Genomic DNA, 26,616 nt, shown 5'->3' with positions numbered 1-26,616 from the left:
TCTTTTCTGGTGAAATGTTTGCCCGCATTGCGTTTATTTTGTACTGACATGTTTGCCCGCATTGCGGTTATTTTGTGCTGACATGTTGCCTATTGCGTTTATTTTCTGGTGTCCGGGGTAACTGTTACTGCATTTATTATTTAATGGTCATAGATGGCTATGTTTGCTGCTTTGTGGTTACGGTATACTATTAGCATCACACAGTTTCTGCACACCCATGATGCAAAGTCTTGTTTGTCCACATCATGGCGTAAACACTGCTTTCTTATGCCTCGCTGTTACATCATTACGTTAGCTCCGCCCATACAATGTCATGGCCACGCCGCAGGCCCCCCCCCAGTCTTCACCGCTGCGCGCTCCTCAGTCCTCGCCACTTTTCGCCGCGGCGCGCCCCCGTCCCAGGTTGGACCCACAAAAATCTGGTCACTCTACTCAGCCGCCCCACACAGCTCTGCTTTGCTGTGTAATAAAGGGCGCTGAGGCATGCTGGGAGATGTAGTCCTCCTCTTGCAGCTTGTAGGAGTGTATGGGGCAGAGCAGAGCAGTAGCAGGAGGGATTGCCCCAGTCAGAGAAGCAGTCTGGAGTTGTCATGGAGACGGGGGCGGGGCTTTTACTCCATTCTCTGTGGTGTCTAGTGATATTTAATGAAGAGCCGATTCAGAGCCGTAAGAGACGGCTCTTTAATGGGAGCCGATTCAGAAGAGCCGGAATTCCCATCACTACTGCTGACAGCTTCATAGTCATAGCCTGCAGTATGTACACAAGCACAGCTCAGGGGGCGGGGTCAGGTGGTATGAGGTCAGTGGATATACAGGTGGGTGGGCGGAGTCTAGGGGTTGAGTCGGGCTGGTGGGTGGATGCGGTCGGGCAGTATGAAGTCTGCAGAGACACAGTCGGGTGGGCGGAGTATAGGGGTGGTGTCAGACTGGTGGGTGGATGCGGTTGGGCAGTGTGAAGTCTGCAGACACAGGCGGGTGGGCGGAGTCGAGCAGTCAGCGCAGGTGCATGCCGGGAGGTGTAGTCTGGGCCGGGTGCAGCACGTGCTGCGGGTGACGTGGGTGTGGCCGCGCCATGTGCCCGAAAGTAGGAGTGTAGGGGCGGGGGCGTGGTCAGGAGGGGTATATATAGTGGGGGAGAGGCGGGTAGTCCCGGCAGAGCGAGCGGTGGAGGGGAGATTGTGCGGAGCTGTGGGGGGGCTGGTGCATGTAAGTGTCTGTGTCATACGTGTGTGTATATCAATGACTCGATATAACATTTGTGACTATATAATACTGTGTGTATATCAATAACTATATATAACGTGTGTATATGTAATCGTGTGAGCATATAGTAATGTGTATATATTAGCTGTCACTTGTGGGGTGGGGGGAGCTTGGATGGAGTTTCTATGCATATGAGCTGTATTAGGTTGGTGATATGTATAAGAGTTTTTATACATGTGCATGCATATGGGTGGAGGGGGGACTTCAATGGAGTTGATGTGTATTGGGGGGGGGGGGGGTCTTGGATGGAGTTTGTATGTAAAGGAAGTGTATGGGGTGGGTGATATGTATTATTTGAGATGTGCATTTATATGAAGTGTTGTGATATAAGCCCTGGACTGATTTGCATGCATTTGCTCCTCCCTAGTTGTATGGAGTGTGATAGGGGTTTGTACTTAAAGATCATGTGTAACAAAACCTACTAACATTTCACCGTTCCCCTGTCTTCCTTATACTGCCCCCAGTGGCATGGTCCTTGTGCATGATAGCCCAATACTGTTCCCCTGTCTGCTTATACTGCCAAGAAAAAAATATACATATATCCAGGCACATTGCCTCTAGTTAGGACATTAAATAAGTTATTTAGGAAAGGGAGGTGCTGAAGGGGGTGTGGCTAGAAAACAGCTCTTTTCTTGCCTTATACTGCCCCCAGTGGCATGGTCCTTGTGTATGATAGCCCAATACTGTCCCCCCCCCCCCCCCCCCCCCCCCCCTTGTCTGCCTTATACTGCCCCTGGTGGTATGGTCCTTGTGTATTATACCCCAATACTGTTCCCTTGTCTGCCTTATACTGCCCCCAGTGGTATGGTCCTTATGTATGATAGGCCAATACTGTTCCCCCTGTCTGCCTTAGTGTTCTCACCAGGCTTTTAGCTGGGTGCTGCACCCGGCTAGTTTTGGAGAGCACCTGGCTGTCAACTCCTCCTCTGCTGCAAGCAGAGTAGTGTGGAAACATGCTGGCCCTGCATTCTCTCATCATGCCCCTCCCGCCTACTTTTTCATGCCACCTGGCTACTTTTTTTCTTTCACCCAACTAGAAAATTTCTGGGGAGAACACTGCTGCCCCTAGTGGCATTGTCCTTGTGTTACCTGAGTTCTTACTGTCTGCCTTATAATAGCCCAATAGTGTACCTCTGTCTGCCTTATCCTGTCCCTAGTGGTAGGATATCCTAATACTGCCCCAGTGGTATGGTTCTTCTTGTGTATGATAGCCCAATACTGTTGCCCTGTTTTCCTTATACTGCTACAGAGGTATGGTTCATGTTTATACCCCAATACTGTTCCCCTCTCTGCCTTATACTTCTCCCCCCCCCCCCCCCCGTGGTATGGTCCTCCTTTGTGTATGATAGCCCAATACTATTTCACCTGTTGTACAGTGCTATGCGTGATGGCCTAATACTGGCCACATGGTTTAGTCTGTCTTGACTGTTCTCCTGTAGTGTAGTCCTTGGCTGATGGCCTAATGTCCCTTCACAGAAACATTCACTATTTCTCCTATCCAATTTTCACTGCTGACAGCAGCATGATGTTTGGGTAAGGTTGCTAGGCAGTTATGCAGTGTTTGGGTAAAGGGGTTGCTAGGCAGCAGTGGTTTGGGGTGTACAGTAGTGATGCATGGGTAAGGGTTGCTGGGCACTAGTGTGGTTAAGGGTGTTGAGCAGCATTGGTTTGAGGGTGGGCAGTAGTGTGGTGGTCAGGCAAAGGCCTTGGTAAGTACATGGATCACCTCTGGGGTGTAGTGGTTGGGAATTTTGTTTCACATGGAAAGCAAAGCCTCAGAATTGGCATTTTTAGGTGGGTAGTAATTTGGTTGTGGGTTGACAGGTCCTCTTGGTGAGGCTTAAGCTGGTCAGATGTGGTTCCTGGCAGGTCTTGGAGAAGCTGGCTATACTTCTGGACTCCTCATGTTGAAGACATGTAGAGGTCCTGACAAGCCCAGCTGAGGTTCTGTAGAACAGTGCTGTGTAAAGTAAGGGGGGGGTTGTGTGGGGGAGATGAGTCATGGCTTCCAGTTTACTTGCATTCAGCTAATGTAAAATTAGGAAATTCTGTCTGCCCATCCTCCTCTGGGCAGTGCCACAGGTCCTGTCCTCAGCTGGTTAGTGAGGAATGTTTCCACAAGCTGGGTGGTGTGGTGAGGAAGGTGTAACCAATCTGTGGCTGAATTTCAGCCCTGTAGGACTACTAGTGTATAATGCAGATCTATGGGACACTGGGGCCTCCTCCAGCCTGCTCCCTCCAGGTAAACTGATCTCTGCTAACCTTCAGCTTGCCTTATGGGGAACTAGAACATCTGGCCACATAGTAAGGGAGATGTCAATGCTCTGTGGCCAGGGATGGGGGAACATGGGCTTCTGTAGGGAACTCATGCTTTCCCAATCTGTATCTCTTAACCTTCCTCTGGTTGTGCACATGTGGTCATGCATGCTGTAAAGGAATTTAGATCCATTAGTTGTAATGGGGAAGGAGTTACATTTCTCGTACAGTAGAGTTCCCCAGCCTCTGGCCTGTGTGGTGGGATCCCCTTCGGATCTGCTATCAGAGCATATTACTAGTCCTTCAGAGGGTTGTTTAGTGATGACTTGTATGTTTTGCCTGTAACAGGGTTAAGTACAGCAAAGCAAGACTGGCAGTAACTACTGCTTCTAGTGCCAGGGAGGTGGTTAGCTGGCAGTGAGCTCTTACCGTGTTGGTGGCGCCTCCCACAAGACATGCCAGTCTGTGCAGGAGGAATGGAGAGGGGGAATGGAGCCTGATCCACCTTACTTCATACAGAAGGGCTTGGAGTACCATGTTCTCATAGTAAGGAGGTGCCTTGCTTCTGGTGTGTAACAAGCCTACTGACCACTTATTCTAAAGAGTACCTGCCAGTGCTTCTCATACCCCAGACCCCTCCTCCTGTTCAGATGTCCATGTCTGTGACATGGCTCACATGACTCTAGGCTGTTCCAGGGGCCCCCATACCTCTGCTCACAGACCCCAGTGTTTTTCAGGAACTGCATGCCTGGAGACAATACTGTTCACTGTCTAGTGTATAGCCCTGTCTGCCTGTATGTGGTTGGCAGTAGAATCCATTTATAGTAAACTCCAAGGGACCAGGAAAAGTAGTTCATTATATCAGAATTGGTCATACATGGTATGGTGGCCACTAATTATCCAACCTTTGGTAGGAAATTCCACAGTATGTCTAACAGTACTTTGGTACGACTGTATTACAGTATATGGTATCGTACAATTTGGGCCCCCATCCCAGTGTGGGGTGCCCCACTCCCTCAGCATACATATGATTAAGCTGCTGGGAAATTTGGGGTGCCGGGTAAAATTATAAAAAGGCTCGCCCTGCTCCTGCAAAAGTCCTGGTGGTGTTAGAGGTGTAGCCAGTAGTAGGTGGCCACAGCATAGATAGCCAGGGATAGGTGTAGCCAGTATTAGGTGGCCACAGCATAGGTCGCCAGGGATAGGTGTAGGTGGCCGCAGCATAGGTAGCCAGGGATAGGTGTAGCCAGTAGTAGGTGGCCACAGCATAGGTAGCCAGGGATAGGTGTAGCCAGTAGTAGGTGGCCACAGCATGTGTAGCCGGTAATAGGTGGGTGCAGCATAGGTAGCCAGGGATGGGTGGCTGCAGTATAGGTAGTCAGTAGTAGGTGGCCATAGTATAGATCCTATGGGGAAGCAGTGACGGGTTAGAAATACTCACTTACCAGTGAGTCCTGCACACTCTACTGGCTTCATGCTTCCTGTTTTTGTGTTCCATCTCCTTGTAACAGCTGTTTCAGGGAATTGGAGGGAGGAAGGAAGAAGCCAGTACACGTGTGGAGGACCCGCCAGCAAGTGAGTATTTATCCCCGCTGTTCGTGCGCCTGCTGCTGTCACCCCACCCATCCCACCCCCAAAAAATGGGTAACGTGGAAACCCTAGTTTCCCAAGAAATAGGAGGAAGGGGTGTTGAATGGTCAGGGGGCTTCTCATGCCATCAGATAAGGGTGCTGTAGAATGGTCAGACTTCCTGATATTTGTAATGTGGTCTTGCACTTCAGATGTTACCAGCATATTTACTATACTGCATTACTGTACATCATGTCAGCTGAGATGTCCACTTAAAGAGACACTGAAGCGAAAAAAAATTATGATATGATTTGTATGTGTAGTACAGCTAAGAAATAAAACATTAAGATCAGATACATCAGTCTAATTGTTTCCAGTACAGGAAGAGTTAAGAAACTCCAGTTGCTATCTCTATGCAAACAAGCCATTAAGCTCTATGACTTTCAAAGTCCTGGAGAGGGCTGTTATCTGACTTTTATTATTTCAACTGTTCCTGGACTATTTACTTTTTTCTCTGCCAGAGGGGATGTCATTAGTTCAGACTGCTCTGAAAGAATAATTTTGAATGCTGAGTGTTTAATCTGCACATATTATAGAATGATGCAATGTTAGAAAAAACACTAATATACATGAAAATAAAAATATGAGAATATTTTCTTTGCTGCTAATCTTCTAGTAATTATTCATAGTACACAACCAATTCACTATCATATTTTTTTTTGCTTCAGTGTCTCTAAGTGTTTTGTTTAGTAGAAATACATTAACGTGTACAGAGCTACAGAAGATGGCCCTGCAGGGTGTGATGTATGCGCAGTCACCCACCAATTCCTGTTCCCTTTGCTGCAGTTTACCATAAAGCCTCAGACCCTGAGGAAATCCTGAAGGCAGTCAGAACTGCAGGCAAAGTAACCTTTTGGATTGGTTGGTGAGTCCACACACAATCCAATTTCCATCTGTGCTCTCATATAGAGGCCAGGCTGCTGCCACCAATCCGCAATAAAAGTGTGCGAATGCGCTAATTCTAACTCTAGCTAAATCCTGTAGGAAAAGGTTAATTAGACAACCTTTCTAGAGATAGCAAAACTAACAATATTTAATATCAAAACAGTTATGGTAACATGTTTCTCTGAAGATGTCAATTCTTTTGGCGGAGATTTGTTTCAGAACAGCACTTAGACGAACGATTTTTAAATCGTTTGTTTAAAGAAATAATGCAGAACAAAATATAACAATAGAAACAAATGGATACAGAAATAAGGGTTCAATATGAAAATAGCTGATTAGTCTGAGCAGTTTGTCAAGTTACTGTGTCCTTTGTGGTAAGTCCCACAGATATGTAGTCCAATTCTGGAAAGTTCTGCGGAATAGGTATTAATCCTTTTATCATCCAGCCCAAATCTGTGATGGTACAGGATGGCTGGGCAAAAGACTTTTTCTTTGTCCAGCATTGTTGGTTTTAACTCTTCCTCTGCCAGAGGGCGGAGCTGTAAAAGGAGATGGGTGTTGTATACCTTCTCCCGCCCTTTGTCATGACAAGCAGAAAGAATAGGAAATTACTGGAATGATCCTAGCTCGGCAACATCCGACCAAAACCTGCAGCGAGTGACATGGGCGCGCTTCTAGCGTTCTGTCACACAGATACCAAACATGTGCATCTTGGGGTATCCCAAGGCAAATCACACTGTTGGTGGTTTTTGGATAATGGTAGGAACGTTCTGATTGGTTCTACCACACACAAATCATTACTAATAATGGTCTAATTTTTGTAATGGCTAGCCTCGACAGAAAACTGATTAATTTATTAAAATGTCTGAATGACTTATTCCTTCATATCCAGGTAAGTCATTCTCTCTAACAGTCTAACTCCCCTCAGGCTAGATGCAGGAATGTGAATGGGTCCTAATGAGTTTTCGACCTGGCCTGTTTGTCCAGGCCTAGCTAGTATCGCCTTTGAAGATTTGTGTGCTATGTGAATGGCTTTGGTTTTATGGTTTTATTGGGGATCTTCAGGAAGTGTAAATAAGCACTCACATACCCCCAGTGCAGGGGTTGTGAGATAGGAAAACACTCATTTTCTAACAGCAGGCTAATGAATTTAAAGGGGTACTCCAGAACCGATTGTTTGCGCAATTTACATGCACTTGCCGCAATGGCGTTCGCAAAATCGTGACACAGGGATCCTACATATGGGTCTGTAGTCAAGCTGCTTGTACACATGACCATTGAGATGGTTTTGACTTGCATTCCAGTTACACTGGTTGTTGGCCATCTGTGAGGCTGTAGCTTTACAATTGCCAACATACAACTCTTGTTTTTGCAGACCTCAGACTGATGGATATATTGGCCAGTGTTGGGATACATCCTCTTGGCTATACAGACCTCAGGCTGGTGGATGTTCAAGATTAGCGATGGTGGTTAGCTGGATAAAGAGCTGTCTTGCTTGTGGTGGTGAGGTTCCTTACATTCCCCCTCTGACTGTTTTTTGTTTCTCTTTGTGGTGGTGAGGTTCCTTACATTCCCCCTCTGACTGTTTTTGTTTCTCTTCCAGGTGTGGTCAGTGCTTCCTTCAGTCCTGTGATCAGTCTGGTTGAGCACCATGGCAGAAGCTGCTGTGAAAGGTAATCTAGTTCTCTTTGCCTGGAGAATTGACCTTCTCTTGCCCAGATTGACAATGAGATTCCATATATTTCCCGATTTCATGTAAGACGTATTTTGCTTGTATGTGGACCTATCAGATTCCACCAGATTTGGTCCACTATAGTTGGATGCAGTCTTGAGATGGCGTCTCACTGACTCTGTAAGGTTTGGCACTAGGAATATGGGGTAGAAGGTGGTCCATTACTGGAGATGAGCCAGAACATCATGTGAGGTCAGAGATGGGTTTTCACAAGTCATTTAAGTGGGCCTAAACTCAGAACTTCCCCTCTGCTTTAAGATCCACAACAGCATAACCTTTACAGAAACCTTTTTGTTACCACTGATACAAATCCTATAATCTGCACTTTCTACTTCCTGATTTATGGAAGCAGACATATTAACATCCTGTGCTTTCAAGTGGGCTTATCTGCCATAGGCAGTCATGTGACACAGAAGAGATCAGATTACAACTTGTGATTAGACAGGCTTAACTTTCTAAATGCATACAGGGTGTATTTCCCTATTTTCCTTCTGTCCTGTGCCAGAGTTTAGGTGCACTTTAAAGGCATCAGAACCTTTAGAGGTTTGTAAATGTGCTCTGCAGGGGGCATCATTAACTAGTTCACCTACTGGGGGGCTGCTCAGACTCCCATCTATGACTCAGTCTTGCTGCTGTTGGCCCAGCAGAACCAGGATAGAAGTGGCCACAATGATTGTCCCCAGCCACGTGTGTGAGATGTATTAATGTGTGCTGGTAATATTTGGTACAGCAGAATGTGAACAGGGAAAGAGATGCTCTGGGAGAATTGCCCCTCTGTACCCTGCACTGCTAGCTGTAGCCATATAGCCCCTCTGTACCCTGCACTGCTAGCTGTAGCCATATAGCCCCTCTGTACCCTGCACTGCTAGCTGTAGCCATATAGCCCCTCTGTACCCTGCACTGCTAGCTGTAGCCATATAGCCCCTCTGTACCCTGCACTGCTAGCTGTAGCCATATAGCCCCTCTGTACCCTGCACTGCTAGCTGTAGCCATATAGCCCCTCTGTACCCTGCTCTGCCTTGTGCTTCCTCACCTCGGTTGTCTCAGGACATGTAGACAGTAGTGACTTTGTGAAGCAAAATGTACTTGTTGCATACTCATTTAAGCTTTCCAACAAAGGGTTGTTTGTTTTTTCTCCTACTTAGACTGGAAATCGAAGTTCCTGGCAGTGAAGGGTGGCCTCCAGCAGGTTGCTGGGCTGGAGAGAAGCTATCCCAGACTCCGACCCTTTCAAGTTCTTCGAGAGGAAGGCCGAACCATTCCTCATACTGGCACTCTGCTGGAACAAGCTGAAGTCAGAAAGCCCTCAGACCGATATTCCCCATCTTCTGTCCAGGACCTCTTTGTTGCAGACAGCACTGGTTTTGTCCCCAGGAACCTAGTCTTGTTTGGACCTCATGGGATAGGTAAGACAACCACCTTACAGAAGATCATGCTGGACTGGATCTCTGGAGTCCTATATAAGGACAAGTTTAACTTTGTGTTCTATATGAGCAGCAAAGATCTCAATCAGATTGATGGTAGCATCAACATTACCAAACTAGTGTCGAAAACATGCAAGCTAGAATGTCCACAGGATGTGATGAAGTCCATTTTTGAAGAACCCACCAAGATTCTTGTCCTGATTGATGGATTTGATGAGCTCCATTGGACCCTGGAAGATGACTATGATGACTATGAAGACCCTTTCCTGGAGACACACAAAGATACTTTCCTGAGATGTTGGTTCAACAAAGATGTCCTCAGTGAGACCCCACTGATCATCTCTTCATCATCCTTGTCATTGAAAAAGCTCAAAGACGTGGTTAATGATCCTTGTTCCATTGAACTTCTGGGACTCTCGGAGAATGAGATTGAGAAATATTTTCACCAGTCTTTTCCTGAAAAAGATCAGGCAGACCAGGCTCTTTCTGTCTTAAAAGAAAATGGGGTTCTGTGGAGCTTCTGTGCTGTACCTTTGACCTGTCAGCTTGTCTGTACTGTCCTGAAGGCTGGCATGAAGGAGGACATTGCCTCTGCAAACTGTAAAACCCTGACTTCAGTTTATCTGCTGTATGTCCAGAGCTTGCTGAAAGGTCATGCCAGTGGCAAGCCTGTAGAGGCCTGTCTGAAGAAACTGTCTGCCTTGGCCAATGAAGGGGTCCTGAATCACAAAACATTGTTTGAAGAGGAGGATCTAGCAAGGCATGGACTGTCCATCACAGATGTAGCCTCTGTTTTTCCAAATGCCACCCTCTTTCAGCAGGATGTGGAGGCCCCATCCAAGTACAGCTTCATTCACCTGAGTCTTCAGGAGTTCTTTGCTGCCTTGTACTACGTGTTGGGACAAGAAGCTGAGGATAAGGAGACCAGTGGTGTGAAAGGTGACTCTTTCCTCCCAAGAGTATGCAAGGAAAAATCCATCAGTTATCTGGCAGAAAATCACCCATTCTTGGTTGCCCCTGTAAGGTTCCTCTTTGGTCTTCTCCACAATGGTCAGTTGAAGGAGTTGGCAAGCAGCATTGGGTGTAATGCTTCCTTGAAGGCTAAAGGTGCTGTGGAAAACTGGCTGATTGGTGGAAAGTGCTCCAGAATTCCCAGTGCTGCCCTTTCTTGTCTCTATGAAGCCCAGGATGATGGTGTATTCAGAAGATTGCTTAACATTGAAAACCCTGTGGTTGAACTGGGCTTTTACTCTGGGGCAATGGAGAACATCTGTACCAGAGAACTGCTCTACTGTTTCAAGGATGGCAAGAACTCCATGAGCCTGGAAGACTTCCTGATGAGACCCAATGACTTGCAGCTGCTGTCCACCCTCTTCCATGGTGCTCCAAAGCTCTCGTAAGTATTTCAACACTAATGGGATGAGGTGGGAGCTTTTAGGTGTAGCTTCTCAGACATGAAGAAAAGTCTGGTCTACTTCATGACACACTGCCTGATCCAGAGGCAATCCCTGTAGCCACAAGATGCAGCCCTCTCACCCCAACATGGACCAGATGTCACTGTCCACACAGACTGCAGTGATCTCCAACTTTTTTCCCAGCTAGGTGGCATGAAAAAGTAGCCAGGTGGGGCAAGATAAGAGAATGCAGGGCTGGTGCTTCTGTGCACAGTTCGGCTTACAGCATAGGAGGTGAACCAATGACAGCCGGGTGCTCACCAAAACTAGCTGGATGGAGCACCTGGCTAAAAGAGCCTGGGGAGAACACTGGTCTGCAGCTACCACAGCTGTGTTAGGCTGCATTTCCACCTGTGCGTTGCGAATGGGCGCGGTAAAAAAATCACATGCGGATGTGAATTTTGCATGCGGGTCTATGCGAATTTTCATGTGAATACGCATGGATGACTATGTATGCGAATTTAACCATGGCAGTGCTGGTATGCTTTCCCATTGTTTCTATGCAAATTCACATACCCAAACCTCATGTGAATTTCCTATTAAATACATTGTATGCACTTTGCATAGCAGTATGCGAATTCTGATGGCTCTGCCATGCAAATTTTTTTCTGCACAGAAACGCAAAGGAATCTTGACAAGTGGAAACCGTCCCATTCACTTGTATTGCTATGCAAATTTGCATGCGAAAAACGCATGCGAATTCGCAATAGTGGAAATGGGCCCTTACAGTAACTCACATTTCTGCTGTGGGCTTCTGCCGCTGTCCTGCCTCATTGCCACAATTTCTGGTTGGTGGATGGCTTGCATGTCAAATGCCTGCAGGTTCTTCACCATGGGGTACTCCACCACTAGTAGAAAAAGGCACTCCACAGGCTTCAAACTTGCGTTTGTAATTTATTGAGCAAGACACACTACATGTTACGGGTCTCCTGACCCTTCCTCACTTGAGGAAGGGTCAGGAGACCCGTAACATGTAGTGTGTCTTGCTCAATAAATTACAAACGCAAGTTTGAAGCCTGTGGAGTGCCTTTTTCTACTAGTGGTGGAGTATTCGTATTGCAGGAGTGGTGGACCTGCAGAGAAAGTGCACCGGCATCCGCTACCTGGTCAAGGTTAGCCCCAATCTGAGCTCCAAGGAGGAGATTCCATCTTCACCATGGGGTTTATGGGGAGTGCCATTGCTTTCCTACAGGGGTTGCTATAAAAAATGACAGCCTAGGGAATCTTGGGCACACCGTAGGCTGTAATGTTAGTTAACATTCTAGCAGACAGTAATTTGGGTGCCTTCAGAAGACTGAGCCCATATTACCATTAAAAAAGGTGTAGATTGGACACCAGCAATAGCTGACAGCCAAATTGCATCTTTCCTCCTGAGTCTATGGTGGCCTGGAGGAGGAATAGTAACTAACGCTGCCGGGACTTGTGCAGGCGGATGGTGAGATCTTTCAGCTTTGCTCTGCAGTTTCTCAATGCCTGTTTAGGCATGTATCCAGGGCTGTTCTGGGTGGTCAAATTACCAATAAGGAAGTGAGGCCAGACAGAGGCAGTGGGAGCAAAAGGGGCAATGGAGACAGCCAGAGGAGCAAATGCAGCCCGGCCCATAAACTACTCTATTGCAGCCTGGCTGTGCACAGACCTCATCTTACTGTCAGCAGCAATGATGTGCCTTATCCCAACCAAAGAATTGGTTCCAGCACCGTGTTAGAGCATCAGACCAAACTCACAAGGGGGCTACCAGTCCCAGGAGAGGATGCTGGGATGTGCTGCTTATCTTTAGATGGGTTTGCATGTCTGCACTATGCATGTTACAGGGCTAGTTAGAACACCTACAATTATTGGGATACCTCTGCACAGGGTAGGTGACTACACAAGATAATATATTCTCTTGTACCAACCGACCCCAGTTTTCCCTTAGCTGTAGGGATAGCAGTGGTGCCTGGATGACTTCTGTGAGTGCAAAGGGTTTTACTCTCTTGCTGTATTGCTGCCCCACCCCTTAAGCACCTCCCTAATAGTTTATGTACTTGCAGGGATGTGCCTGAATTTATGTTCTACACGTCTGGCGCACGATGTACTTCCCACAGGGGCAGTTAGGACTAGGGAGGAGTGCTATTTAAAGGGACCCAGAGATGAAGAGCAAACTCTTTATTCATAGGGCTTCCTCCAGCCCCATACACTCTGATCGCTCCCATGCCACCATCCTCTGCTGGCTGCAGTTATGAGAATGGGGTCCCCGCTCTTCTGTCAGTCAGAGCCAGTCTAAGCGTAAGAAGTGCGCTGTTTGCATATTTCTCCAGCGGCCGCAGGAGATGCGTAGAGGGTGCACTTCTCCTGCATAGCCTGGCTCCGATTTTAAGTCAGTTGTGGGACCTGGTTCTTGTAGCAGGGGACAGCAGTGTGGGAGCAATCGGCGTGTGGGGCTGGAGGAATCCCCTGGTATGTACGAAATCTTTTTCCCATCTCTGGTTCCCTTTAAGTTTGGTAGAACATCATGTCTGAACAGAACCCAACCAACCCTGTCCTGATCCATAGTTTGCATGGCGTTAGGGTATATCTTTGTACTCTCCTCATTCCTGACACCAGAACTGAGGATTGATCAGACTGCAACAAACTGATGGGTTATTAGAACCCTCAGTCTGTCCTGTCGGAATTTATTATTTTTTTTTTTTGCTGACTTTGTACTGATGGTTAAACTAGTGAACATAGTGATGGGGACTCTATGGAGTGGGAAAAGTTTCAGGCCTGAACTTTTTCCTTTTGGTGTTGCCTATTTCTCCTAGATTTACACGATGTGGATTTGCTGAAGACCTGGAGCTGCCAGGAAAGTCTTCATGGTTGTCCAACACAAACAGTAAAGTCAAAGAACTTGAGTAAGTTGAGCCTCCTTTCTAGCCAGTATCTCTTGGGTGGGGGAAGCCTTTTTGAAGGCACACAGCATGAACTGTCTCTTCTTCCTGCAGGTTCCATGTGTGTGTGGTCACCCCAGCCTTCTTCGCTGATCTCGCCTCTCTCCTCTCCACCAGCCAATCTCTCACTATACTTCACTTGAGTCACCACAACCTGGAGGTCTCTGCTGTGAAAGCTCTATGTGATGGTCTACGCCACAAAGACTGTATCCTGCAGGAACTGATGTGAGTAATTTTTATGGTCTGGTGGAGGATGGGTTGTCACAAGACAAGTCTTGACCTTTCATTTGGGGATCCCCCATACTGTAGAGTACCTGCTAGCTTCATAAGGTGTCCACTTCCTTGGCCTTGTTCAGAATGTGGTGTTATACTGGAATATCTGTAGAGAAAGGAGCTTGCCTTAGTCACTAGAGGTCTACCCCTTTCCAGGAGAGTCCAAGATCCAATAACAGTTGGCAGGGATGTCCCAGCATGCACAGGTAGAAGCCATAATATGGGAGGGACAAATTCTTAATGTGTGCAAAGGATACTTTTAGAATTATTTTGTGGGCACAACTCTGGCTTTTTGACTCTTGGACAGTTAGACCCTCATCTCACTTCGGCAACATTAGTGGTGCTTCGTACCTTGTAGGGGACACTACATGCAGCATCTATGATCACCTGTGCTGCACTCTGTGTTGCTGAGATTGGAACACATTTCCATTGAGCTGATGGTGCTGTCCATTCATTTGAATGGAGTGCACTTTAGCCACAAGGCTGTTTACCACTGGCAGAGTGCTAGTGTGATCTGGCCCTGAAGGCACTTGTGTCCAGTCTGCTTCTCATCTAACATTTATGTGGACACAATGCATTAGTGTGCTCAGGCCCTTCGCTTGCTTATTTCCTCACATGTCTGTCATTTATGCCCACAGACTGAATGACTGTAACCTGACTTCAAGCTGCTGTGAAGAGCTGGGCTCTGCTCTCAAAATCAACCGCTCTCTGCTCAAGCTGGACATGGCACTGAACAACCTGGGGGAAGCTGGTGTCAAATTCCTGTGTGAGGGGCTGAAGGAGCCAGGATGTACCCTGCAGGATCTCAGGTGAGGGCTGAGGGTTTGCAGGGGGGTGGGAGGTCAGCATGAGGTAATAAGCTTGGTTCAGGCCTTTGTATAGTCCATGCTAGGTGGAGTCTGACCCTTTGTATAACCCACACTAGGAGTCTGGGCCTTCAGGGTTATAACTTAATCACATCTGAAGACCTCCCTAGCCTGGAACTGTGGTGTCAGTGGTTGGGTACTTGCCTCGGTGAAAGTGATGCAAGAGGGATATGGAGGCTATTTAGATCGCTGGCACCCCTGCTGATCTATTTGGCTGCAGTAGTGTTTGTCAGAGCTGGCAAGATTCAATACCAGAAAAAAAGCATGCAGCCAATTTCAGAAATGCTTCATCTGCTGCATGCTTTTTCAGGGGCTATGGTATATGGTATTTGAAGGTAAATATGGCAGCCTCCCATATTACACCCGCTTCAGTTGTCCCATTAATGAGTTCTGGATACTATAATTCACATGAATGCTGGTTTTCTGCAAACTTGCACGTTTTAGGGTGGGGGGGGGGGGGGGGATGTTGCTATATGGGAGTGGTTCAGACACACTCAGGATGACTGTAGGTGGAGCTGCAGTGCTCAGGCTCCTCCTCTTGGTGTCAGCCATCTCATGTTACATGGGAGTGGTTCACACACTGGAGATGACTAGGTGGAGCTGCAATGCTCAAGTTTGATTTGCTGTACAGGGCTTGGCATTGGGTCTGTCATGCATTGTCTGTTTTCTCTAGGCTGGACTTCTCTGATCTGACTTCTTCCTGCTGTGAGCACATTGGGGCTCTCCTGAAGATCAACCACTCCATCACTGTCCTGCACATGAAGGATAATGACATTAAGGATGTTGGGGCTAAACTCTTGTGTGAGGGCCTCCTACACCCTGGGTGTCCACTAAAGGAACTGAGGTGAGGTCAATGTCATGTGCTTGGGGTGGACTGGCCAATGGAATCGGGTGGGGATGCATGGTTGGTATGGAATGGGGTGACTGGGGTTACATGCCTGGGGTGGGGGGGGGGGGTTAGTTATCTAAAGGGACTTGTATATCCTGTCTTGATCTCTGCAGGTTACATGAGAGCAACATAACCTCAGATTCCTGTGAGGACTTCAAGTCTGTTCTTCTGAAGAACCACACTCTGACCGTGTTGGACCTGACTGACAACAACCTGCAGGACTCTGGAGTGAAGATCTTGTGTGAGGCCCTGAGGGACCCAGTCTGCACTCTTCAGGAACTGAAGTGAGTGGTTCAGACAGCCCCACATGAGCCTCAGTCTACACCAGGCATGGGCAAACTCTGCCCTCCAGCTGTTACGGAACTACAAGTCCCACAATGCATTGCAGGAGTCTGACAGTCAGTCATGACTCATAAAGGCAAATGCATTGTGTGACTTGTAGTTCCGTAACAACTTGAGGGCTGAGTTTGCCCATGCCTAGTCTACACTGTATACTGGCCAGCCTAACCTTGTTCCTCTGTCCAGCTTGCAGCACACTAACCTGTCTCCAAATGCCTGCCAAGATATTGGCTCTGTCATCACAGTCAACCGATCTCTGCACCACCTGGATCTCACCTGGAACAGTATCAAGGACCAAGGAGTCAAAGTGTTGTGTGAGGCCCTAAAGAATCCAAACTGCACACTAAAAGAGCTGAGGTGAGCTGCTAAATCTCCAAACTAATATCCAGAGCTCTGCTGCTCGACATTCTCCTCCCTCTGAGGGTGACACTGCTCTGGTGCTCCTCCCATGAGGGTGACACTGCTGTCTCCAACCACAGAAAGGGGGCTTAACTGACATCTAATAGCCTTGGGGTAGACTAAAACCCTCAATAAGAATTCCTCTTCCACTCCTTTGGAAGGAGCGTCCCCCTGGTAATCTGCAGATCCCCCCCCCCCCCCCCATATGGTCTTGTCATGCAGGAACCCCTATGTATAGAACCATACCTCGCAACACTGAGAAGGCTGCTGTAAGACACACCTCTGCCTCATCTGTAATTGCACCCACTGCCAAAGAGGTTTATCCTCAACCGTACTAATACTCTCTACCATCATTCTGTTTTAAAATGAAGGGAAAACTATCAATTGAAGGATTTTTTTTTTTTCCTCCAATGCAACACATTTTTCAGTAGATAAATACATAAACCTGTAAAGTGTTTTGGTTCCCAAAAGAGGGACAGGAGAGTTGCTAGAACTTCCCTCATAGCTTGGGTGGCCATAAGCAGTATTTAAGGACTTTGCCCCATCAGTGGCAGGGCTGTTGTAGCATAAATCTAACACTGGGGGGCAGTGCAAGGAGCTGGAAATCAGAATGAGTTCTGTCTTCCCCAGGTTGTATGGATGTGATCTAACAGTGTGTGAGGACCTCGCCTCCGTCATCCACACAAACCACACTCTGAACAAACTGGAGCTGTCTGGAAACCAGTTTGATGACCAAGCGACAAAGGCTTTGTGTGAGGCCCTGAGGAGCCCCGGATGTTCCATGCAGGAGTTCCGGTAAGTGGCATGTGGTAGTACAGACCGGGCTGAGGGGCAGTGCTATTGCTTTCTGTCCCTGATGGAAACATGAATTGGTGTTAACCCTTCATGAAAATACTTGAACAGAGGTGCCAGGATAGAAACAGTTTAAGCTGGTGGTTATATCCTATCTTGGTGCCTCTGTTCAATTTCTTTGTCATCTCTAGTCAACCCTTGGAGGGGTGTTACCCAGTTCCATCTATATAGAGTGCACCTTCTTAACCTGAGTGGGGTCAGATCTTAATATCCCCACCTGACTTTAGTGGTTGCCTATGTGGTAACCCAACAGTCTTGTAGCAGTAACTGTGATTTACAACATGCTACACTATATATTGGGCTCCCTGTGTCGTCCTGTCTCCTTGGGGTGGTATTAACCCTTGATCTAGCAGCAATGCATGACTCACAGCAGCAAACCATGCAAAACAAGATGGAGGCTCCAAGTTCTCAAAGTGCTGAAGCTTTATCAAATTAAGCCTAACCACCAACATAAAAATCCTCTCATACTAACTTGCAAGCAGCCATCTCATGTATACAAGATACACTCATACAGCATGCATATGTCCCCCTTCCCAGGACATATAGGAGAATAGATGGTTGGCTGCAAATGGTCTTTTATTTTTCCCAGAACGTCATTGGACAGCACCCCTGGTGAGACTTGTCTCCCTCCCAATCGTGGACAGGAACTGCAAAAGAAAAGATTTGCATAACAAATTGGCAGCCATACATAAGCCACTATCTTACCACCAGTAACAGTTCAGTTTCCTGTCCCGGACGGGAATGCAGAGGAGAGGTCTCCAGGATGCTATCCATGACAGATGGTCGGGGGCAACGTCTTTCAGGGCTCCAGGCATGCTGTACAGTGGACAGTCGGAGCCCTGCAGCGTGGAGGAGGCTTCTCCGTATGAGGCAGCAGAGATATAGCGCAGGCGCGCTTTCAGACCAAGGTACTTCCGGGTCAACCCGGAAGTTGTCACGCGTGACTCTGATTGGGCGGCAAGGGCCGCGGAGGTGATTGCGAATCAGCATCAGCTGATTCGCTGAGGTAATTAGCAAATTAGCAAATAGCGTGGCAGGGGCTGCGGAAATACGAGGTAATTATGCATATCTATTAAGCGGCAGGTGCCGCGACGGGGGACTATGCAAATAAATTATGCTAATGGGCTAGTCAGCTGAGCCCTATTGTTCATGTGATTCTGGATTTAATCCTTTTCCCTGTCTCACTCTGGTGGTTTATGTGAGCATGGAGGACGCTTCTGGGTCAGCTCCTGCGCAGTCTGCCAGGCCAGCCCAAGATACCTCTCTGGCAAGTACAATGGAAATATAGATATGCAGTATGTGTGTGTGTATATACATACATACATACATACATACATACATACATACATACATACATACATACATACATACATACATACATACATACATACATACATACATACATACATACATACATACATACATACATACATACATACATACATACATACATACATACATACATACATACATACATACATACACACATACATACACACATACATACACTATCTTCTCCTACTCCGGCGGCACGTATTCCTGTGCAGGCTAGGAGAAGTAGGGAGAGTGATATAGAGGGCTCGGAACTCTCTGAGGGGGAAATATCTGCATTAGAAATATCTGAGGGTGAAGAGATAGAAAAAGCTGAGAAATCACAGAAATTTGCTTTTTCCCCAGATTTAATGAAAGATCTCCTAACCTCCATGCATGAAACAATGGGTATTAGATCAGAGCAAAAACCCCTGACACCCCTGGACCAGATGTATGAAAGTTTGGCGGACCCCCAATCTAGATTCATTCCGGTCCATTCTACTCTTAAATCTATGATTAAGAAAGAATGGGAAAATCCTGAGAAAAGGGCCTTTTGGCCCAAATCTTTATCTAAGCGCTACCCTTTTGCCCCGGATGATCAGGCTTATTGGGGTCCTCCGCCAAAGCTGGATCCTTCCTTTTCCAGGGTGTCAAGAAAATCAGACCTGTTGTTTGAAGACTTCGGTAACCTAAAAGATCCAATAGACAAAAAAATGGATAATGTTTTGCGTAGGGCTTGGGAGTCGGCTTCATTAACTTTCAAACCGGCTGTGGCATCAACAGCAGTTAGTCGTTCTCTGAAAACTTGGCTATCAGACCTACAATTTAAGATTGCTAATGGAGTTTCTAGGGAAGAAATTCTTAATGACTTCCCAAAAATTACGAATGCCTCAAATTACATGGTTGATGCGGCAGATGATACAGTAAAGTTGGCAGCCCGAACCACGGCGCTAGTCAACTCTGCTAGAAGGGGAGTATGGGTTAAGACCTGGAATGGGGATACTTCCTCAAAATCTAAGCTTTGTGGTATCCCCTGTGAAGGTAATCTGCTGTTCGGTTCAAAGCTGGACGATACACTAGATCGTACTGCGGATAATAAGAATTTCCCAAGGAAGCGCCCTTTTCAAAATAAGCGGCCATTTCGGGCCCCCGCCAAAAATGAAGCGGATAACAAATCTTCCAGGGGTAGAAGATGGGCCCCTTATAGACAACAAAGACCCCCCAATACCTCTACACAATCACTATCCATTAGAGAGCCTTATTGCACCATTTCAGAGGATAGAATAACATTACGTCCTGATGCAGCCTTTCTACCCAAGGTAGTTTCCTCTTTTCACAGAAATCAGGAGATCTTCCTACCCTCCTTTTGCGAGAATCCTAGTAATGAAAAGGAAAGGAGACTCCATTCCCTTGACGTAAGGAGATGTCTTATACACTACATGGAAAGAACAAGTTCCTGGAGGAAAACTGACGCAATGTTCACCTTTTTTGCTGGAAAACAAAGAGGCAACAAAGCTTCCAAAGCAATGCTGGCACGATGGATAAAACAGGCTATCACATCAGCATATCAGGTTCAAGGAAAGCATTTAATCTCTCCAATCAGAGCTCATTCTACAAGAGCAATATCAACCTCCTGGGCAGAGAGGGCAGGGGCATCTATAGAACAGATATGCAGAGCTGCTACCTGGTCAAGTCAGAACACTTTTGTGAAACATTATCGCCTAAACATCTCGGCTGCAGCAGACTTATCATTTGGAAGGAAGGTGCTGCAGGCAGTGGTCCCTCCCTAGATCCTATATCTTGTACATCGTCTCACCAGGGGTGCTGTCCAATGACGTTCTGGGAAAGACAACTTTACTTACGGTAACGTCTTTTCCAGTAGTCGGAAGGACAGCACCCCTGCAACCCGCCCTTCTTTTGGGTGGAATAATAATTATGTAAGTAAGCATCTATGCGGTCCGTGTCATCTATTGTATTAACTGAGTTACTGGTGGTAAGATAGTGGCTTATGTATGGCTGCCAATTTGTTATGCAAATCTTTTCTTTTGCAGTTCCTGTCCACGATTGGGAGGGAGACAAGTCTCACCAGGGGTGCTGTCCTTCTGACTACTGGAAAAGACGTTACCGTAAGTAAAGTTGTCTTTTTTCACGTAGTATGCAGGAGTCTGCCTGCTGCTAGGAGTGGTGGAGCAAGCCTGAGAGGGAACCTCGGTAGCATGAATTGTCTGCTGCTAGGAGGGGACCAATCCTGAGGGAACCTGAGTAGTATGCATGAATTGTATGGTAGGAGTAAACCAATCCTGAGGAGGAAACCTCAGCTTTGGTGGGTTGGCTTCTCCAAAAATGCTGCAGTGTCAAATTAAGACTGTCCATTTTGTTATCCAAAGTCGTCTGTAAGGGTTAATTTTGATTTGGCCCACCCAGTTGCCTTTCCCTCTATGGTCTGAGTAGGGGGAGCCCAGCTATTTTGTACAGTTGATGGAATGGTATCATGCTGGCTCACTTGGACTAATATCTTTATATAGCGCTGACATCTTCCGCGGAAAGGTACAGCGTATATAGTCTTGTCACTAACTGTCCCTTGAAGGAGCTTACAATCTAGTCCATACCATACTCATATGTATATATTGTGTAGTGTGTGTATCATAGTCTAGGGCCAATTTCGGGGGGGACGCCAATTCCATTATCTGTTTTTGGGATGTGGGAAGAAACTAAAGTGCCTGGAGGAAACCCACACAAGGGAGAACATACTCCTTGCAGATGTTCTGGCTGGGATTCAAACAGGGGACCCACCTAATGCAAGGCCAGAGCACTAACCACTGCGCCACCATGCTGCTCCTGTATTAGCCCGCTTAAGTGCTTTTCTAAGCCAAACATGAGAAATTCTAAGCACAGATGGCAAAAGCTGGCCTGAAGTCTTGTGCCTGGCCAGAGCCTTGCTGCCTGTATCAGTAACCCTTGCTGGGCCCCAGCCAGAACATTGCTGCCTGTGTCTGTCAGTAACCCTTGCTGTTTCCTCAGGGTGGGATATTGTGCCATGACAGCTACATGTGCAGAGGAGGTCCTGTCTACCATCAATACAAACAAGACCCTGGAGGTGCTGGATGTCTCCTTCGGCTATGAGGGAGAGCCTCCTGCTGACTTAGATGACCTCTGCAAGAAGTTCCACCACCCAGCATCTACTGTGGAGAAGAACGAGTAAGTGCCATGGCTGTCAATTCTCTGCCTCCCAAGTGGCTCCTGCCCTGACCACTCGCCCCTTCACACTAGGCTCTAAACTCCACGAGCAGACCACTAGTTCGACAAAATCTTTATTCCATCTCAAGCAGTAACACAAAAAATGACTCCAGTGAGAATATACACTGCTCATTCTAACCTGAACACAGTTCTGAACCTCCCTGGTGTTCTATTAAGATCGCCAGGGCAGCTGCGGGAGTGTTAGTTTTTTTTATAAAAAAAAAAAAAAAAAAAAAAAAAAAAAAAAATTCCATGCAGCCAACTGAAAGTTGGCTGCATAAAAGCCCACTAGAGGGCACTCCTGAAGCATAATTCTGATCGCCTCCAGCGATCAGAATTAACAAGGAAGGCCGCAATGAGCAGCCTCCCTTGTTTTGCTTACCTCATCGCCATAGTGACAAGCGGAGTGACGTCATGGACGTCATCCGCCTCCGATCCAGCCCTTAGCGCTGGCTGGAACTATTTGTTCCGGCTGCGCAGGGCTCGGGCGGCTGGGGGTCCCTCTTTCGACGCTGCTCACAGCGGATCGTCGCAGAGCGGCGGCGATCAGGCAGCACACGCGGCTGGCAAAGTGCCGGCTGCGTGTGCTGCTTTTTATTTGATAAAAATCGGCCCAGCAGGGCCTGAGCGGCGACCTCCAGCGGTAATGGACATAATCGTCCATACCGCTAAGGAGGTTAAGGTGGCCACACACCATACACTTTATGTTCAAAGTTTCCCCAATTATGATACAATGATTGGAAACTCTGCCAGTTTATTATACACACCCTAGCAATTTTCCCAATCTAACACCTACCATACAATCTTTAGAAACATTGAAGAAAAATTTCCAGAATTCCAGATCGATAAAAATTCAAAAAATACGATCAATTTCCCATTTTTCCTTCAGGCTCTCGGATCAGATTTATTGAATTTGCGTAAAATCTGAATTGTATGGCATGGACACCTTAAAGGGGAACTGAAGAGAGGTATATGGAGGCTGTCATGTTTGTTTCCTTTTAATCAATACCAGTTGCCTGCAGGGCTGTGGAGTCGGAGTCGTGGAGTTGGAGTCGGGCAATTTTGGGTGCCTGGAGTCGGGGAAAAATGCACCGACTCCTAATGAATTTGTAACTGTAATTAAAATAGAAAATATGATAAAATGTTCTATTTCTCAGATAAAAGTCATTAAAAATGTATATATACAGTAATAGCTGTGCTTAGTCTACAAAAATGAAATCAACCAATCAAAATTAGTTACTTGTGCTGCTTCAATAAAGCAGTCCCTGTATTTTTAAAGTCAGATATACATATCTGATTGTGACTGTATATATGATGTGTACACAGGAATCTCTTATATATACTAAATAACATCTATGCTGTAAGAATAAAGCCTGATGTGTAGCTGTGTCACTAATAGAGATGGTCAACGAGATGGAAATAATTCTGCATTGATGCTGATTTATGCAAATATATGCACTCCCTTTGCTGATGAAATCAAATAATTTGATATGTTATTAAAATTTGGTTTGGTGACTACAAATTAAAGGTAAACTGAGACGGATGAAAAGTAAAGTTTTATACATACCTGGGGCTTCCTTCAGGCTAATCAGTCCCTCACTGTCTTCCACCACCCGGATCTTCTGCTATGAGTCCTGGTAATTCAGCCAGTCAGCGCTGTCCGGCCGCATGCCGCTCCCACAGCCAGGAACATTCTGTACCTGCGCAATAGTGCTGCACAGGTGTAGTATGCTCCTGGCGGCGGAGTGTGTGCATGCGCACTACGCCTCACTGGCTCAAGTACCTGGACTCATAGCAGAAGATCCAGGTGGTGGAGGGGGACAACGAGGGACTGATTATCCTGAAGGCGGCTGGAGGAAGCCCCAGGTATGTATAAAACTTTAAATTTCATCTGTCTCAGGTTTACTTGTTACACAGTAGTACTATACTCTACATATGCACTCCCCACAGAGCTGCAGGGAATCCACTGAGAATGCTGTGCACATTGAACACAGAGATGTTGTCTGTTTACAATCTCCTCATTCCCCTGCAGAGTACCTGCACATCATTCTTACATGTACCCACACTTACATTGCCTAGGGCCTGATAGATGTTCTTTGTTCCGGTTTGTACCTTTTACAAGTACTCTTACCAAGGACTAGTTTTAGTCTAAAGGGAATAAATAGTCTACATATCCTTCTCACTTCAGTTGTCTTCGGAGTCGGTGGATTTTTGGACTGACTCCACAGCCCTGGTTGCCTGGCAGCCCTGCTGATCCTCTGCCTCTAATACTATTAGCCATAGCCCCTGAACAAGCATGCAGCAGATCAGATGTTTCAGTGGTTCAGACTTATAAGTCTGATCTGACAAGACTAGCTGCATGCTTGTTTCTGGTTTTAATCAGATACTACTGCAGAGAAATAGACCAGCAGGGCTGCCAGGCAACTGGTATTGATTAAAAGGAAATAAACATGACAGCCTCCATATACCTCTCTCCAGTTCCCCTTTAAAGATTACCTGGCTCTTATGCTAGGTACACACCATACAATTTTCTGGTTAGAATTTTCTGATCAAAATTTTTATTGACTTTTAAAGAGAATCTGTATTGTTAAAATCGCACAAAAGTAAACATACCAGTGTGTTAGGGGACATCTCCTATTCCCCTGTCACAATTTCACCGCTCCTCGCTGCATTAAAAGTGGTTAAACAGTTTTAAAAAGTGTGTTTATAAACAAACAAAATGGCCACCAAAACAGGAAGTAGGTTGATGTACAGTATGTCCACACATAGAAAATACATTCATACACAAGCAGGCTGTATACATCCTTCCTTTTGTATCTCAAGAGATCATTATACACAGGCAGTGTGCATAGAGGGGCCAGGAGGGGGGGAGATGCATCACAGAACCACAACACTGAAGAACTTGGCAGCCTTCCAGACACAGGCTGACAAGTCTGACAAGAGAGAGATAAGTTGATTTATTACAGAGATGGTGATAGTAGAACGTGCTGCAGTAAGCCAGAACACATTAGAATAGCTTTTGGAACTTGTAGGATGATAAAAAACAGGATGAAATTTTTGTTTACGGAGTCTCTAAGGTAAAAACAAAACTTTCCACTTCTATGAATCGATCAAAATTTAAGATTCGACATGTTGGAAAAAATCCTATTTGGCAGGTACATTTTTAACCAAAAAATTGTATTGTGTACCCAGCAGTATAGGCATTACACAGAAGCTTCCAGAAAAGCCTGTATACCAATAGGTCTTATCAGAGGGTACAGAAGTTTCCAGCAAGTCCGTGGTTTCTTTAAGTGTATAGACACTCAACATGTGGCAGCTCCAGCTATCTGGAGCAGCAACAATAAAGGATCTTAATTATAGCTGGCATCAAACAGAATATAAAATAAACGTGATACATTAAACTGTACAATACATGGCATAGGAATACTATAGGCCTGCCACACCTTGCTGCCACCATAGGGGGCACTAGACCCACACCTGTCAGGAGCTGTGGCTAAAGATTAGCAGAAGGGGACAGTTTATTCCTTGGGCAGAGGAGGTGTTAGAAGTGCTATTCACCCTAAAGCCCCATCTACACCATACAATTCTTTGTGCGATTCTATTTACGATCTGATTAAATCCAACATGATCGGGATTCGATTTGCCATTGTTTTGCAATGGCAAATCAAATTGCATCAAATCCCAATCGGACACGTTAGATTTAATCAGATTGTAAATAGAATCGTAATTGCACAAAGAATCGTATCGTGTAGATGGGGCATAAGTATATCATGCAGAAGGTGAAAAGGGAGGGGCTCAAGATTGAGCAACAGCTGCCCCAGTGACTTCTCTAAGACACACCCCTCACACCAGTGACCTGACCATCTCTGCAGGACACTCCCACTAACACTGAGCACGGCTTCCTTCCTGTCTGCAGGACACACTGAATTCTGTTTCTTTTGTCTCTGCAGGACAGAGGATGGTACTTACATCTACTTCAAGTATAAGCAGCAGAAGTGATTCTTCTGCAGGAGTAACACCTGAAGGTAATTATCCAGCCTGTCCTGCTAAGGGGTAACTCCGGCTAGTCTTTTCATTGCTGTGGAGTGGTAAAACCTGTTGCATAGGGTGAAGCTTCCTCCAGTGGGTGGATGGAAGTGAGGCGAACTCTGTCTCCTTAGACCCATCTATACAGGGCCCTGCTGGTTGGCTTGTCCCTCTCAGTCCTGGTGCACTTTTCAGTTTTGTGGTGTTGGGACAAGACTTGGCTCCTGCAGTGGTTAGAGCAGGCTGGTGGAACTGATTAGAATTGGCCTAAAAACTGAACCTTGAGGACCAGTGTTTCAGGCCAGATGTTGGAGCAATAACTTGTAATCTTGTTTTCCAGGGACACCTAACTGCTGCTGTTCCATTGGCCTCTCTCAAACTTGACGCTTTGAACCCTTCCTCACTAACTTCTGCATTCTGTATGGCACCTGGGATGCAGGAAACATGGTGACTCCTGTCTGAGCTGTAAGATGTCCTGAACCCAGAAACATGTTTGCAAGATATCAACTGCCAGGAACCTCTAACCAAAGACTCCAAGCACCTTAACTTCATAACCGGTTTCTCTGGTGGTTGTCCTGCTTCCTTATGGTTTAATCCTCCCCAGCCCCCAGTTAGGACAGGTCAGGTGACAGTGCAGGTTGTGTGATAGGATACTGGAGGCCTTACACTCTCTAGGTGTTCTCTCATGACCCTGCACTAGTGGTGTAGTATTTAGAAGGTTGACTCTTGCACTAGAAGATGGTTCTGCCATGTCTACTTCACCATTCTGTCACCCAGCAAAGGACAGGTGACTGATGCTTACTCAATTGTCTTACTCCTCAACTTATTCTAGATTTGCGCAAGATGTTAAAGAAATAAAAAAAACTTGCAATAAA

At 46.4% G+C, this 26,616-nt stretch overlaps 1 protein-coding gene across 2 annotated transcripts; it reads left to right on the top strand.

The window, feature by feature from the left end:
- The first annotated feature begins 1,157 nt into the window (after positions 1-1,157).
- On the top strand, positions 1,158-26,616 carry LOC137534244 (NACHT, LRR and PYD domains-containing protein 14-like). Of its 2 annotated transcripts, XM_068255654.1 has the most exons (14): positions 1,158-1,206; positions 7,409-7,536; positions 7,637-7,706; positions 8,911-10,585; positions 13,424-13,513; positions 13,604-13,774; positions 14,461-14,631; positions 15,362-15,532; positions 15,691-15,861; positions 16,103-16,273; positions 16,946-17,110; positions 21,500-21,676; positions 25,666-25,740; positions 26,082-26,616. In XM_068255654.1, exons 3-13 carry the CDS (start codon positions 7,685-7,687, stop codon positions 25,712-25,714), a joined length of 3,033 nt encoding a protein of 1,010 aa, XP_068111755.1. In that variant the 5' UTR covers positions 1,158-1,206; positions 7,409-7,536; positions 7,637-7,684; the 3' UTR covers positions 25,715-25,740; positions 26,082-26,616. The 2 variants fall into 2 exon arrangements, with proteins under 2 accessions (XP_068111755.1, XP_068111756.1); XM_068255655.1 differs by lacking the exon at positions 7,409-7,536 and having other exon boundaries at positions 1,183-1,206.

The sequence above is a fragment of the Hyperolius riggenbachi genome, chromosome 10 (genome assembly GCF_040937935.1).
Source record: "Hyperolius riggenbachi isolate aHypRig1 chromosome 10, aHypRig1.pri, whole genome shotgun sequence".
In the NCBI taxonomy this organism is placed as follows: Eukaryota; Metazoa; Chordata; class Amphibia; order Anura; family Hyperoliidae; genus Hyperolius; species Hyperolius riggenbachi.
This window is presented reverse-complemented; position numbering and strand designations above follow the sequence as displayed.

Coding starts and splice junctions, on each gene's coding strand:
- LOC137534244 (XM_068255654.1), top strand. CDS start 7,685: ATGGCAGAAGCTGCTGTGAAAG. Junction 10,586..13,423: donor CATGGTGCTCCAAAGCTCTC/GTAAGTATTTCA, acceptor TATTTCTCCTAG/ATTTACACGATGTGGATTTG. Junction 16,274..16,945: donor TGCACACTAAAAGAGCTGAG/GTGAGCTGCTAA, acceptor TGTCTTCCCCAG/GTTGTATGGATGTGATCTAA.